Consider the following 12,789-nt stretch of genomic DNA (forward strand, 5'->3'; position numbering starts at 1 on the left):
TTTCAGGCAATCAGAAACAGTCTTTTCCAAAGATCTTATGATTTCTAATTATGGAAAAATATTTCTTAAACATTAAGTATTCCTGTGTACCATTAGTGGTGCAGCAGCTGACTGGATACAGTGCTTGCCTCCAGTCCTAAGAGTTGTTGGTTGACACCTAGTGCATCCATAATTGATCAAGTTTTAAATGGATACCTAAGTTTACAGTTGGGGAAGTGAAGGCAGTCAAGTGCAAAACTGCCTATACTTCCTCCTTGTGCACAAAAGACTTGGCATACAGTGTTTATCCACACCATCCTTAATGTGGCATCAGGCCTGTGTGACCCTCTTTCACTTTTCATGTATGAAGAAAATTAGGTAACATAATTTAGACATTTAATAAACTTCAAACAAACTACAGTACAACTACTATGGTACATATCTCCATTCTGATTGTCAAGATTGTAGATAAATTAAATAATAAAAATGGTTAAGATGATTATAATACCATTTCACTACTGGCCATAACATATCAGTAATATACTATACTGTACAGTATATCAGATTAAAAAGACTGCTTTAGCTCATGGCATTTGTATACTGTTACCTTATGGTTTTTAGAAACTAAGCACCTGTATTAATATAGCATATACAGGGTACAGAGTATTTTCAATATGACACGATCAATGGTAACATCCAGATGGAAAATCTGTGATTGCCATAATCATATTTGTACAGTATTTTATGATGGGTGTCTCTGGAATATGTTGGAATTTGCCCCGTATTCTCCATCATGACATGACATGGAATCTGCATCTCTTGTCAAAGGTGTTACCAGGTTTTCTTTTGCTTAGTGTAATCACATTGTTAATGAAAGATGCCTGCAGATATGGAAGTTTGGACTGTTAAAGGCTGAGTTCTTATATGTAAATAGTGGCCTAGACAAGCCTCATTTTATTGTACTTACACTCTCAATATTTTATATGAATCTGAAGTTACCATTCTGTAAACAAATTAAACGGTACAGATTTAAAAACAATTTCTACAATAAATATATTTTAATTTTATTCCCTTTCAGAATAATGTAAAATATGAATTAGTGAGAGGTAATGAAGACAGTGTGTTTGAAATGCGATCACACCATGGAACCACATCACTACACTTCCGCCGACGTTTACATCAACCAGCCACATACGATATAGAGATTACAGGACGACCGCTCGATTATTCTAACATCAGTGACCAAGCGCATAGTGACCTTGACGTAAACCTTAGGATCATTGTGACACACTAAGATAAAGCATAAAGTGTATATGTGGATGTGGATCCATAACATTTTCTTTTAAATCAAGATACATAAAAAAACAGCTAAGTATTTCACATTGAAATTGTGATTATATATATACTGTATATATATATACGTAACCACAAGCTGCTGGTTTGAGTAGTGATATACAGCCACACCCAGTGGGTGACAAGACTTCCAGAATGACTTGTCTGTGGATTCAGAGTTTTTACTGATATAATGTTTACAAACTAACATGTCATATGTAATTGATTTCCAGTGATGACAGTGTTAAACCTTTGATTCTTAAATGAAAAAAATGGTATTTCAGATATTGGTTTTCAGAAACAAGTACATTGTGTTTTAAAAGCCAGAAAATTTTGAGTGTCGTGATACAAACTTGCATTAACCTGGGACTTTAAATAATTGCCAGAAAATAAGATTGACAGCAGATTTCTGCATAAATTGCCATGTTTTTCTAATTTTCTCTTCTCCATGATAGTATTTCATGTACATTGGAGTTTAGTGTACTTAGTAGTCTTTAGTGCTTTCTTTCCTCTTCAATAGTAACATTAGTGATATGTGAAGCTGAAAATATTGTAGTTATTATTAGATAAATTAATATTATAATGGTGATATTTTTGAAGGTGCTAATATTCACTTGGCTTAGCTTACTTATGTATTTAGTAGTAATGTAGGAACCATTTTTTTTTTAACAGAACTGAACAGATGTGTCTTGCTACTGGTAGCAATGTACATGTCATTCATCTCTCTCTCAGTTGTTAGGAATCAGAATCTATACTGAGATTTATATTATAATAAATATGATATTTTACTCTATTTATATGTAGTCCATTTCTCAATTTTATGAAAAAATGACAGGAATGCCCGAGTCTTTACACAACTGTTCAGTGAGGTTCTAATGCCAGATTCTGTCTCAAAGTCATGTTAACCATCAGAACATAATGTACTACAGGTAGGTATTTTTGCATAGTTTCACATTATACTGTACAATAAACATGTAGACATGTGGTTACCATGGTATTAGGTCAGGTCTGGTGGGAGACCTCTGGTGTCACGTGTTGTCCAATTTTTGAACAATCATAATGTCTAGTCCTGGGACATTGCATCTCTTGAAGGGTATGTTATATTATTGCATTACTGTATGCTGGTATTGTTTTATTGTTGGTGACACTTTTTTTCTGAGGGATAGTGACATGAAATTTAGATTTTCAATATGGGTCTTTGTCTGATATAAATCCTTCGATAATTGTAATCTTTTGTTTCAATTACTGATGCTGTATTTGAATCACAACATTTACATTTAGGGAGATGCTGTGTCCAGTTCGGTCTAAGCATTGTTCCTCCTCACTGCCAAAGGACATCACTTGTTTCATTTTTAAAATCTCACTATAGTATTAAGTATCAGACAATGTTTAGAGAGAGAAGCTTATATAAGGAGAGGCTGCATCATGCTTTATATAATTCATACAAGACTGTTTATTGTTCATTAAATTTATTTACTATATTAATTATTAATTTAATAAGAAAGCAAATAATTTTCACAAAAAATTATACAGCATAATTTTAAATAGTTTTAAAGTAAAATTTAAATTTAACTATTAAAAACTATCTGTTTCTATGTAATTAAAAAAAATCTATTTACTTCAAACTGTTTATGATGTGAAATCATCGCAATAATAAATTTCCATGATAGCCAGCCTCCAAATAAAACAGTGACATAAAAGCTTATACAAACTATGCACTCATTCCATATAACATTGAATGCAATTATTTTGTCCATATCTTGATGTGTGTTGTATATGTTTCTTGCCACATTTCAAAGCAAAATGGTGGACCAGTAGTTGGCATCTTTCCCAAATACTGATCGCCAATTCTCAACACATTGTATTGTCAAGGATCAAACAGCAATGCCTGAAATATTTTTGACATAATTTAGTGCAGTCAAAATTTTCTCCTATTTGGAATTGGATATTTATCAGAATACTTAGGGTTTCCCCACAGGTTATGTTGACTGCAATGGAATGGGGAAGAAAGAAGCAAAATAAATTGGGGAATATTTATGATATTATATAAGTTTGAGAATACATGGTAGACTGCTGCCTGGAGATGCTGTGTGAATGTGAGAGAAAGGTAGCCATTAGGAGAATGGTGTTTCCTTTGGCATTTCAATGCTATTACTTGGTTTTGCTTCCATAGGAGAACTTAATACTCATTCCAAACATTAGACAAGACTCTTAATACCATAAAATAAATCATCAATTAATATCTTGCAATAAAAATAGACCTCTGTCCACACAATAAATATTGCATTCCTTCCATAAATTGAACACTCCTTATTCTGTTCAACATACAGTATACAACAAACATTATACAGCATACAGGAGAAGCTTATTCTATTTAGTGGTGTACTATACAGCATACAGGAGTAGCTCATTCTGTTTAGCGATGCACTCAACCCACACAAGATATTTACTCATCCTCAACAACAAATTAATTACACATTCCATACAAATAAAACATACAGCTGTATTTAGATACAAGTAACAGTGTAGTCATTCTGTGCCACCTATATTTCATACAACAACTCTGCATTCCTTCAAAATAAAAAAAACCTTCACATATTATTTACACCATTTCACCACTTTCATACATTAGTGACTCACTCATTCCGTGCAACAGATTGTGAAGTCGTTCCCAACATCATACACATTTCTATGATAAAACCACTAACTTATACCCAGGAGGTAACTGAATGGTTAATTATTTGTAATATTTGTCTTGTGTAATAAGACAAAACTTCATCCACGGCAAAACTGCAACAATTCAAGTTAATCTATTTGAGCAATAATGATTTGGTAAAATTAAAGATCTCTTCAAATCTTGTCAATGAAAAGGATTATATTACAACAAATAACTTGTACCCAAGTAAAAGATTACACTTGTGCAAGCCTTGAAAAATACAATAAATATAGATCTGTATGTACCCTAAGTTAGGCAGAGTATGAACAAGAAAAGCAAAACTATTTATATTTCTCAAATCTTTATTTTTTTAAATTCTCAAACAGGTAAAAATATTAATGTAATCTTTTATCCAAGAAACTTCTTCACACAAAAATCAAACTTGAATATTAAGTTATGTGATGGTCAACAATTCATTCTTTCCTTATTGAATAATTTTTCATGATTTCATCTTTATTCCAAATATTTGTGTGCTTCTGGTCAAGTCCAGGCCATTATTGCTGATCTCGTAACATCACCCCTCTGTTGCAACAGCTGCCAATCACATTCTTCTGCATAGCTCAAATTGCTTGTAAAAGACTTGTTTCATAATAAATATCACCAAAGTCTTGTATTTCTTTAATTCCTTGGAACAACTTCGAATCTTCCCAATAAGGCACTAATCAGACTACAGCAGAGTAAGGAATTACAAAAATTAATATTGGGAGCCTGATCCTTTGAACTATGAGGTACTCATAAGACTCTGGACAACAAGTGGATTTGATAGGTCAGTGGCAGGGAAACAATGGGTTGAGCTGACTTTATTATTCAAACGTTTCGGGCTAAACCGAGCCCATCTCATTGAAGATGGGCTCTGTGTAGCCTGAAATGTTACAGAAATAAAGAAAGTTGGCCATACCCTGTGTTTCCCTCTCGCCCATCAAATCTATACAGTACAGTATATGTGAGCATTCTAACCTTGTTTTTTTTTTGTTTTTTTTATCTACCTCAAACTCCTTTTCTGCCCTACTACAATTTGACTTGGCTTGTCATTTGTAGCCACTCATGTCATGAAATGGAGATTTCTTCTTATCTTTGTGCTCTCAGTTGTCCTGGAACTAGTGGGCTTGGTCTTAGGAATGTATTTACCTATCAAGTAGTTTAACATATACTGGTACAGTAGCTATACCTGTATGTGCATAAAGATCAAATACCATAAAAAAGGAACGGCCACCAATTAAGTTTTGAAGCCTAATGAGTCCATAAAGTGATTTTGTTTGTTGTCTTTATGCTGCAAGTTGACCTGATATTTACCTAATAGTCACCCAAACTAGAGGTGGCCATGTTGAGGGAAGGTGACCAGTGACCCATGTAGTATCACTCCATTGTTATTGATAAGTCTTTCCTTGGGCTATTTTCAAGCCCAATATTGTTCTTGATCCACAGCTTGGGCTGGTAGACTGTTCCATAGATCTGCCATCCTCTGTGTGAAAAAGTACTGCATTTCCTTATTTGTCCTGCATGATATCTTGGTGAGCTTAAAGTTATATCCCCTCATGTTGGTGGTGCATGATATCACAAAAAATGACCCAGGTTCTTGTTTTCCATTTATATAAAGATTTTGAATGTCTCTTATAAGATAACCCTATTGTGTCTTGTCTGAAGAGTTGCTAGTCCTAAGGCCTTCAGTCTACCTGGATAACCAAGATGAAGTAATTCCAGAATAATCTTAATTGCTCTGTGTTGCACCTTTTCTAAGGATGCTAGGTTTTTCTGAAGTTAGAGTTTCCAAGCTTGTACAGTAAAAGTAGATAATACGGTTATCCCCTACATTACGGAAATTTCACCCGTACGGAATTTGTAAATTATAACCACTTAATTTGGGATAGCCTGTAGATTCGAACTTACAGAAATGGTGTAAATTTTCAACATTTTCAACACAAAAATCGTAATATAAACCCCCCAAAAATCGGAAAATTATAATTTATTTTGTGTGGATTCCTTGGTATTTGTTACCACCAAGTGTGGGTACGCTGGCGCAGTGTGTTGTTATCACCTAGCGTGTACTGTACGCTTGATCTCTTGGCCCCAGCTCATGGATTTAACACTTATTTACATATCAAGATTGTCCAGTATAGTATCCTCTTATTCAAGATGAGTGGAAAGAGACCATCAAGTGCAAGTGAAAACAGTAGTGCTAAAACAGCCTGTAAAGGAATTACGTTGGATGTAAAACTCGCCTCATGCAGCATTCAACATCATGGTGCATCTCAGAGTACTAAGAGAGTTGTGCATCGAGCTTGCTGAGCAGCTGAAGATCCTGTTCTGTAAATACCTGGATGAACAAAAGGTCCCAAGTGATTGGAAAATGGCTTATGCGAGTCCTATCTTCAAGAACGGCGATCGTTACTCTATGAACAACTATAGACCGGTGAGCCTGACCAGATTAGTATGTAAAGTATTTGAGAGCATTATGAAAGATGCCATGATGGAACATCTACGAAACAACCTTGTAAAGGATTGCCAACACAGTTTTATGCATGGGTGCTCATACTTAACACAATTACTCAAGGTACCGAATGTTTGGACCCAAATTCTGAAACAGGTTGGTAACATCGACAATAATATACCCCAAATCCTGTACCCTTCCATGAAAGGCTGAAAATTAAACTGGAAGGGTACAGGATTTTGGGAAATGTCCTAGAGTGGATCGGAGACTTTCTACTTGAACGCAAGCAGTGTGTGGTGATTAACGGCGAGAAATCATCATATGTACCTGTCACAAGCGGGGTACCACGGGGCAGTGTATTGGGCCCGCTGTTGTTTGTTTGCTTCATAAATGCTATGCCTGACGCTGTACATTCCACCATACAAAAGTTTGCGGATGACGCCAAGTTATTTAAGGAAATGAAGAACCAAGCAGACTGTGAAGAGCTGCAGAAGGATCTCTGTGAGCTTCAAGAATGGTTGAAGAAATGGCTGCTAAGATTCAATGTCACGAAATGTAAGAGGATGCACCTGGGACATACCAACAGTAAGGAGGCATATCATATGTCCCAACGGGACGAAGAAACTGCGTTAATTGAAACTGAATGTGAAAAGGACCTAAGTGTGTATGTTGACAATGAGCTGAAGTTCTTGGGCCATTGGGAGAAGAAGGTAAATCAGGCATCTTAATTATTAGGTCTTATAAGAAGGTCATTCAGATATCATGACGGTCCGTCCCTCGTAACAATCTTCAAGAGTGAAGTGCTTCCCCATCTAGAGTACTGTCACCCCGTCTGGTCCCTGAGATATGCTAGGGACTGTCAGTTGATTGAAAATATATAAGCATCTCAAAGGGCACTACTCAGTCGAGTGTCCTTACTTAGAGCTGGCGGACACTCGCCCCACAAGGGGTCACAGCTCAAGATTGAAGAATCCGCAAGTCCAGAAAACTGTGAGGGCAAACTTTTTCGGAGTGAGAGTTGTGAACTCTTGGAACAATCTACTAGAAAGTGTTGTGACGGCACCGAGTGTGAGCTCTTTCAAGACAAGACTTGACCAACACTGGAGCAGGTTCAGATGCATTCAGGAGCCGGTGCATGCCCAGTACTTGCCAACAGTGCGTAACAGAGACGTGACCGATCGCCCAAGCAGCAAACGAGCCGATCATTTGGTGAAGAGGATAAAAGAAAAGGAAAAGTAACAGACGTGACCGATCGCCCAAGTGACTAACGAGCCGATCAGTGTTGAAGAGGATAAAAGTAAAGTAGAGTAACATACTACATTACCATAAAAATTAACATTATTAATAATTATTAATCATGCACAATATATATATTACTTCTGTGCAATTTCACACAATTCTTCACGTATGTTCTGGGAATGTCAATAGCATTTTGCTATCTGCGACACCTGTCAATTTTGTATCAAGGTGCAAATATTACAAGGGAAATTACAATGGGATGAGGGAAGAGATGAGGGGTATCAACTGGCCTGACTCATTAAGGTACAAGAACGCAGACACTACACTGAATATCATAACTAGTAAAGTGACCCATTTGATCGATAAATATATACCCAAGACCAAACCCAGTGCTTCTAGGAATACGAGGGGATCCCTTACATGAACCATGCGGCGGTCGACAAAATTAAGAAGAAAACCCAGAAATTCAAGATGTGGGTTGGGTCAAATGATGAGCAAGACAGGAGGATGTATGCAAGGGCCAGAAACCAAGCAAAGATAGAGTGTAGGAGGGCTGAAAAGAGAGTTCCAGAGGCTGGTTGTAAGCGAGGTCAAGTCAAACCCAAAGGCGTTTTACCGCTATGCAAAGTCGAAATTGAAAACGTGAGTAGGAGTAGTTACGCAGATTCTGACCAGGATAAAGCTGAGGCATTGAACCGCTTCTTTTCCTCGGTGTTCACAAGAGAGGATGCAACTAACCTTCCTGCGTTTGAGGACAGATGGTTCGACACAGCACTGATCCACATTGTGTTCACAGAAGAGGGTATTAGAAATAAACTATCCAGGCTAAAGGTCCATAAGAGTCTTGGACCTGACATAGTGCATCCTAGAGTGCTAAGAGAGTTGTGCAACGAGCTTGTAGAGCCCCTGAAGATCCTGTTTTCTAAATGCCTGGATGAACAAATGGTCCCCAGTGAATGGAAAGTGGCTTATGTGAGTCCTATCTTCAAGAAGGGTGATCGTCACTCCACGAACAACTATAGACCGGTGAGCCTGACCAGCATAATATGTAAAGTACTTGAGAGTATTATCAGAGATGCCGCAATGGAACATCTAATATGAAACAACCTTGTAAAAGATTGCCAACACGGTTTTATGCCGGGGCGCCCCTGCTTTACACAATTGCTCAAGGTATTGGATATTTGGACCCATATTCTGGAACGGGGTGGTAATATCAACAATATTTACCTAGATTTGGCAAGACTTTCGACAGTGTACCCCACGGAAGGCTGAAAATCAAACTGGAAGGGTACGGAATTCGGTGAAATGTCCTAGCGTGGATAGAAGACTTTCTACATGACCGCAAGCAGTGTGTGGTGATTAATGGCATGAAATCGTCATCTGTACCTGTCACAAGTGGGGTACCACAGGGCAGTGTATTGGGCCCACTGTTGTTTGTTTGTTTCATAAATGACATGCCTGACGTTGTACACTCCTCCATACAAATGTTTGCCGATGACGCCAAGTTATTTCGGGAAATTAAGAACCAAACGGACTCTGAAGAGCTGCAGAAGGACCTCTGTGGGCTCCAGGAATGGTCGAAGAAATGGCTGCTGAGATTCAATGTCACAAAGTGTAAGAGGATGCACTTGGGGTGTACCAATGGTAAGGAGGCGTATCATATGTCCTAACGGGATAAAGAAACTGCACTAGTTGAGACTGTATGTGAGAAGGACCTTGGTGTGTATGTTGACAATGAGCTGAAGTTCTCGGGCCATTGCGAGAAGAAGGTAAATCAGGCAAATAAATTATTGGGCCTTATAAGAAGGTCTTTCAGATATCTAGACGGTCCGTCCCTCGTAACGATCTTCAGGAGTGAAGTGCTTCCCCATCTGGAGTGCTGTCACCCCATCTGGTCCTCGAGATATGCTAGGGACTGCCAGTTGGTTGAAAATGTTCAAAAGAGGGCCACCAGACTGGTGCCTGCACTTCGGCACCTCAGTTACCCTGAGAGATTGGAGCGCCTGAACTTGCCTAGCTTATACTGCAGACGGGCAAGGGGGGACCTAGTTGAGGTGTATAAGCATCTCAGGGGCACTACTCAGTTGAGTGTCCTTACCTGGAGCTGGCGGACGCTCACCCCACAAGGGGTCACAGCTCAAGATTGAAGAAGCTGCAAGTCCAGAAAACTGTGAGGGCAAACTTTTTCGGAGTGAGGGTTGTAAACTCTTGGAACCATTTATCAGAGTGTTGTGATGGTGCAGTGGATTCCTCCCCTACAAACGCTGTTTGTCGCTGAGTAGCCGACCCCGCGAATTCCCCAGTGTATGCCTCGTGGTCTAGGTCAACCAGCGCCTCCTTACATGACGGAAGTCAACTATTAAGCCATGCCTACCTCCGGAATGTGCTCTCTTACTACCTACAGCCAGTCTTCAAGTAACAACACCTCCTCCTCCTCCTGCCTGGCGGCCCTTGCTCCCGCCGGCGAGCATGGCGACCCACAAGCTGGTCCTCCTCTGAGCACCCTCACCAACCAGCTCTCTCTACTCAACGCTTGTAACCATGCTGCCTTTCCAGCACCAAGCTGCATTGTACATCCAATACAATATGTATACAGAGAGCACATTGTGAGTTTCCTTTTTCCATCCCATCCTGAGTGTGAACCAAATAACCCGTACCCCACAATGGCACTGAGTGTGAGCTCTTTCAAGACAAGACTTGACCAACGCTGGAGAGGGTTCAGGTACATTCAGGAGCCGGTGCATTCCCAGTATTTGCCAACAGTGCGTGACAGAGACGTGACCGATCGCCCGGGCGGCTAGTAGGACGATCATTTGGTGAAGAAGATAAATGAAAAGTAAAAGTAATCAAAGACGTGACCGATCGCCCAATCGGTTAACAAGCCGATCAGTGGCGAAGAGGATAAAAAAAAAATGTCAGTGGAGTGACTGATGAAGCTGCTGCCTCTGATTTGAAATGTATTTCGATATATAATTGCACATTTTCACTGTAACTCACAAGAGGTTAAATACTTAAGTTACCTTGTAGTGGATTCCTCCCCTACAAGCACCGAACCTTCTCGAATTCCCCAGCCTACGCCTCCAGCGCCGCCCACGGAGCGGGGGTCAACTATCTACCCACGCCTACCCCCGCCTTATAAGGCCTGACACCGCTGTGACCATCTTCTTTTCTACCCAGTACCACCAGCAAGCGTCCACCTTGGCGTCCTTCAAGCCGCGTGTCCCTTCTCTGGGCACCCTCACCACCCAGCACTCTCTACTCAATGCTTATTACCATGCTACCTACCCAGCAACAAGCTGCACTGTACATCCAATACAATATGTATACAGTGAGCACATTGTGAGTTTCCTTTCTCCATCCCATCCTGAGTGTGAACCAATATCTCATAACCCCACAAATGGTGACCCCCGGAGATTCGCACTCACACAGGATGGAGGAGAAACTGATCACTCTCCCAGTCTTCAAGCAACATGGAAGACTGGCTTACCCACGCAGAGGCAGCTCTCATCGACTCTATAACTACTGTCTCTTCACTGCAGGTTAGACACCCTAGAGCAGCTCTGCTACTCTAAGCAGACAGCCGCTCCTCTTCCTGCCCCAAACACCAAGTCCTACCGACCCCAACACACCCGTCCTGCCTCAGACGCCGCCCCCAGCCCAGCAGTACCCCCTGCCGCTCCTGACGCAACCCCTGCTCCTGACGCTGACCCACACACCCCTCTTTTCTCCCGCAGGTACCCCCTGCTACTGTCGTGGACCCTATTGCTGTCATGCACCCTGCTGCTGTCGTGGACACTCTTCCTAATGCAGCCCCTGCTCCTGACCAAGCCCACACACCCCAGCAGGCGCATCTGGCGACTCTGTACCTGTCGCGAGTGAAGCACAACATTCATCGCCTCCATAACCCTTCTTCTCCCTCTTTTCTCCCACAGATCTCGTGTATCTAGACAGAGTTGCCCCCTCCCCCCTAGTGGCCGGCTCATCCACGCCCTCGCCGTTATGTCTCACTCTCACATGTGGCACACACCGCCCGTTCTGCCTCACATGTGGCACGCAACTCTGCCAACCTTCAGCCTCCCGCCGCGCCCTGAGGGGAAGGGGAGTATTGTAGTGGATTCCTCCCCTACAAGCACCGAACCTTATCGAATTCCCCAGCCTACACCTCCAGCGCCGCCCACGGAGCGGGTGTCAACGATCTATCCACGCCTACCCCACCTTATAAGGCCTGACACCGCTGTGACCACCCTCTTTTCTACCCAGTACCACCAGCAAGCAACACCTCCTCCTCCGCGCCAGCCTGGCGGCTCCCGCTCCCGCCAGCGACCTTGACGTCCCTCAAGCCGGGTGTCCCTCCTCTGGGCACCCTCACCACCCAGCTCTCTCTACTCAACGCTTATTACCATGCTATCTACCCAGCAACAAGCTGCATTGTACATCCAATACAATATGTATACAGTGAGCACATTGTGAGTTTCCTTTCTCCATCCCATCCTGAGTGTGAACCAATATCTCATACCCCCACAACCTATATCTGTACTTTGGGGACAGATGAAAATGAAATGTGGATGTGTGTCCTTTCTCCTCTTGCAAATAACGCAGGGATACGATCTACCCCGCATGTTGAATTGCGCGTCCAGAAGTCTTGGTTACAGTGCTGCCACAATGCCCCTGGGAATCATAAAAACACCCACAGAAGTACTAAAAAAGTAAAAACGTATCCATAATCTCGCACCTTACGCTTAAGCCGCTGTGATTGGTCCTCTCGTTACGCTCACCCCAAATCCTGATCCTCGTAAATTGTACAAATACGGCCATGCCTGGCTACCATCTCTCACAGCTCCTCACCACTCAGCTTCCTCAGAAACCTCCTCGCCCTACGGGACCTCTGAGCAAGTTTCTCCTTACCTAGTCACTCCTAAGCACTGCGCTGTACAACTATATACAGAAAGCGCATTGTGAGTTTCTATCCTACCTCATTCCTGAGTGTGAGATATCTACATGTACGTACGTTTGTGTGCCCATACTAAGAGAATTGACAACTGGCCACATACAGTACGCTACAGTATCCAAAAGAGTACCCACTTTTTCTTTAATA

At 41.2% G+C, this 12,789-nt stretch overlaps 1 protein-coding gene and 1 long non-coding RNA gene across 3 annotated transcripts in view; one reads left to right on the top strand and one right to left on the bottom strand.

Moving 5' to 3' along the window:
* LOC121874702 (fibrillin-2-like) overlaps positions 1-4,633 on the top strand; it is a 123,796-nt gene extending 119,163 nt beyond the window's left edge. For both annotated transcript variants that reach the window (XM_042378955.1, XM_042378956.1), the window contains one exon: positions 1,058-4,633. In XM_042378955.1, the coding sequence (XP_042234889.1) occupies positions 1,058-1,273 (216 nt within the window). In that variant the 3' untranslated portion in view covers positions 1,274-4,633. The remainder of the gene's footprint in view (positions 1-1,057) is intronic.
* On the bottom strand, positions 3,641-12,716 carry LOC121874703. Its single transcript, XR_006090475.1, has 2 exons — positions 12,667-12,716; positions 3,641-5,489 (listed from the first exon to the last, which is right to left on the bottom strand). It is a non-coding gene; the product is annotated as an uncharacterized LOC121874703 (long non-coding RNA).
* Positions 12,717-12,789: the final 73 nt, after the last annotated feature.

The sequence above is a fragment of the Homarus americanus genome, unplaced genomic scaffold (assembly GCF_018991925.1).
Source record: "Homarus americanus isolate GMGI-L3 unplaced genomic scaffold, GMGI_Hamer_2.0 scaffold34360, whole genome shotgun sequence".
Taxonomy (NCBI): domain Eukaryota; kingdom Metazoa; phylum Arthropoda; class Malacostraca; order Decapoda; family Nephropidae; genus Homarus; species Homarus americanus.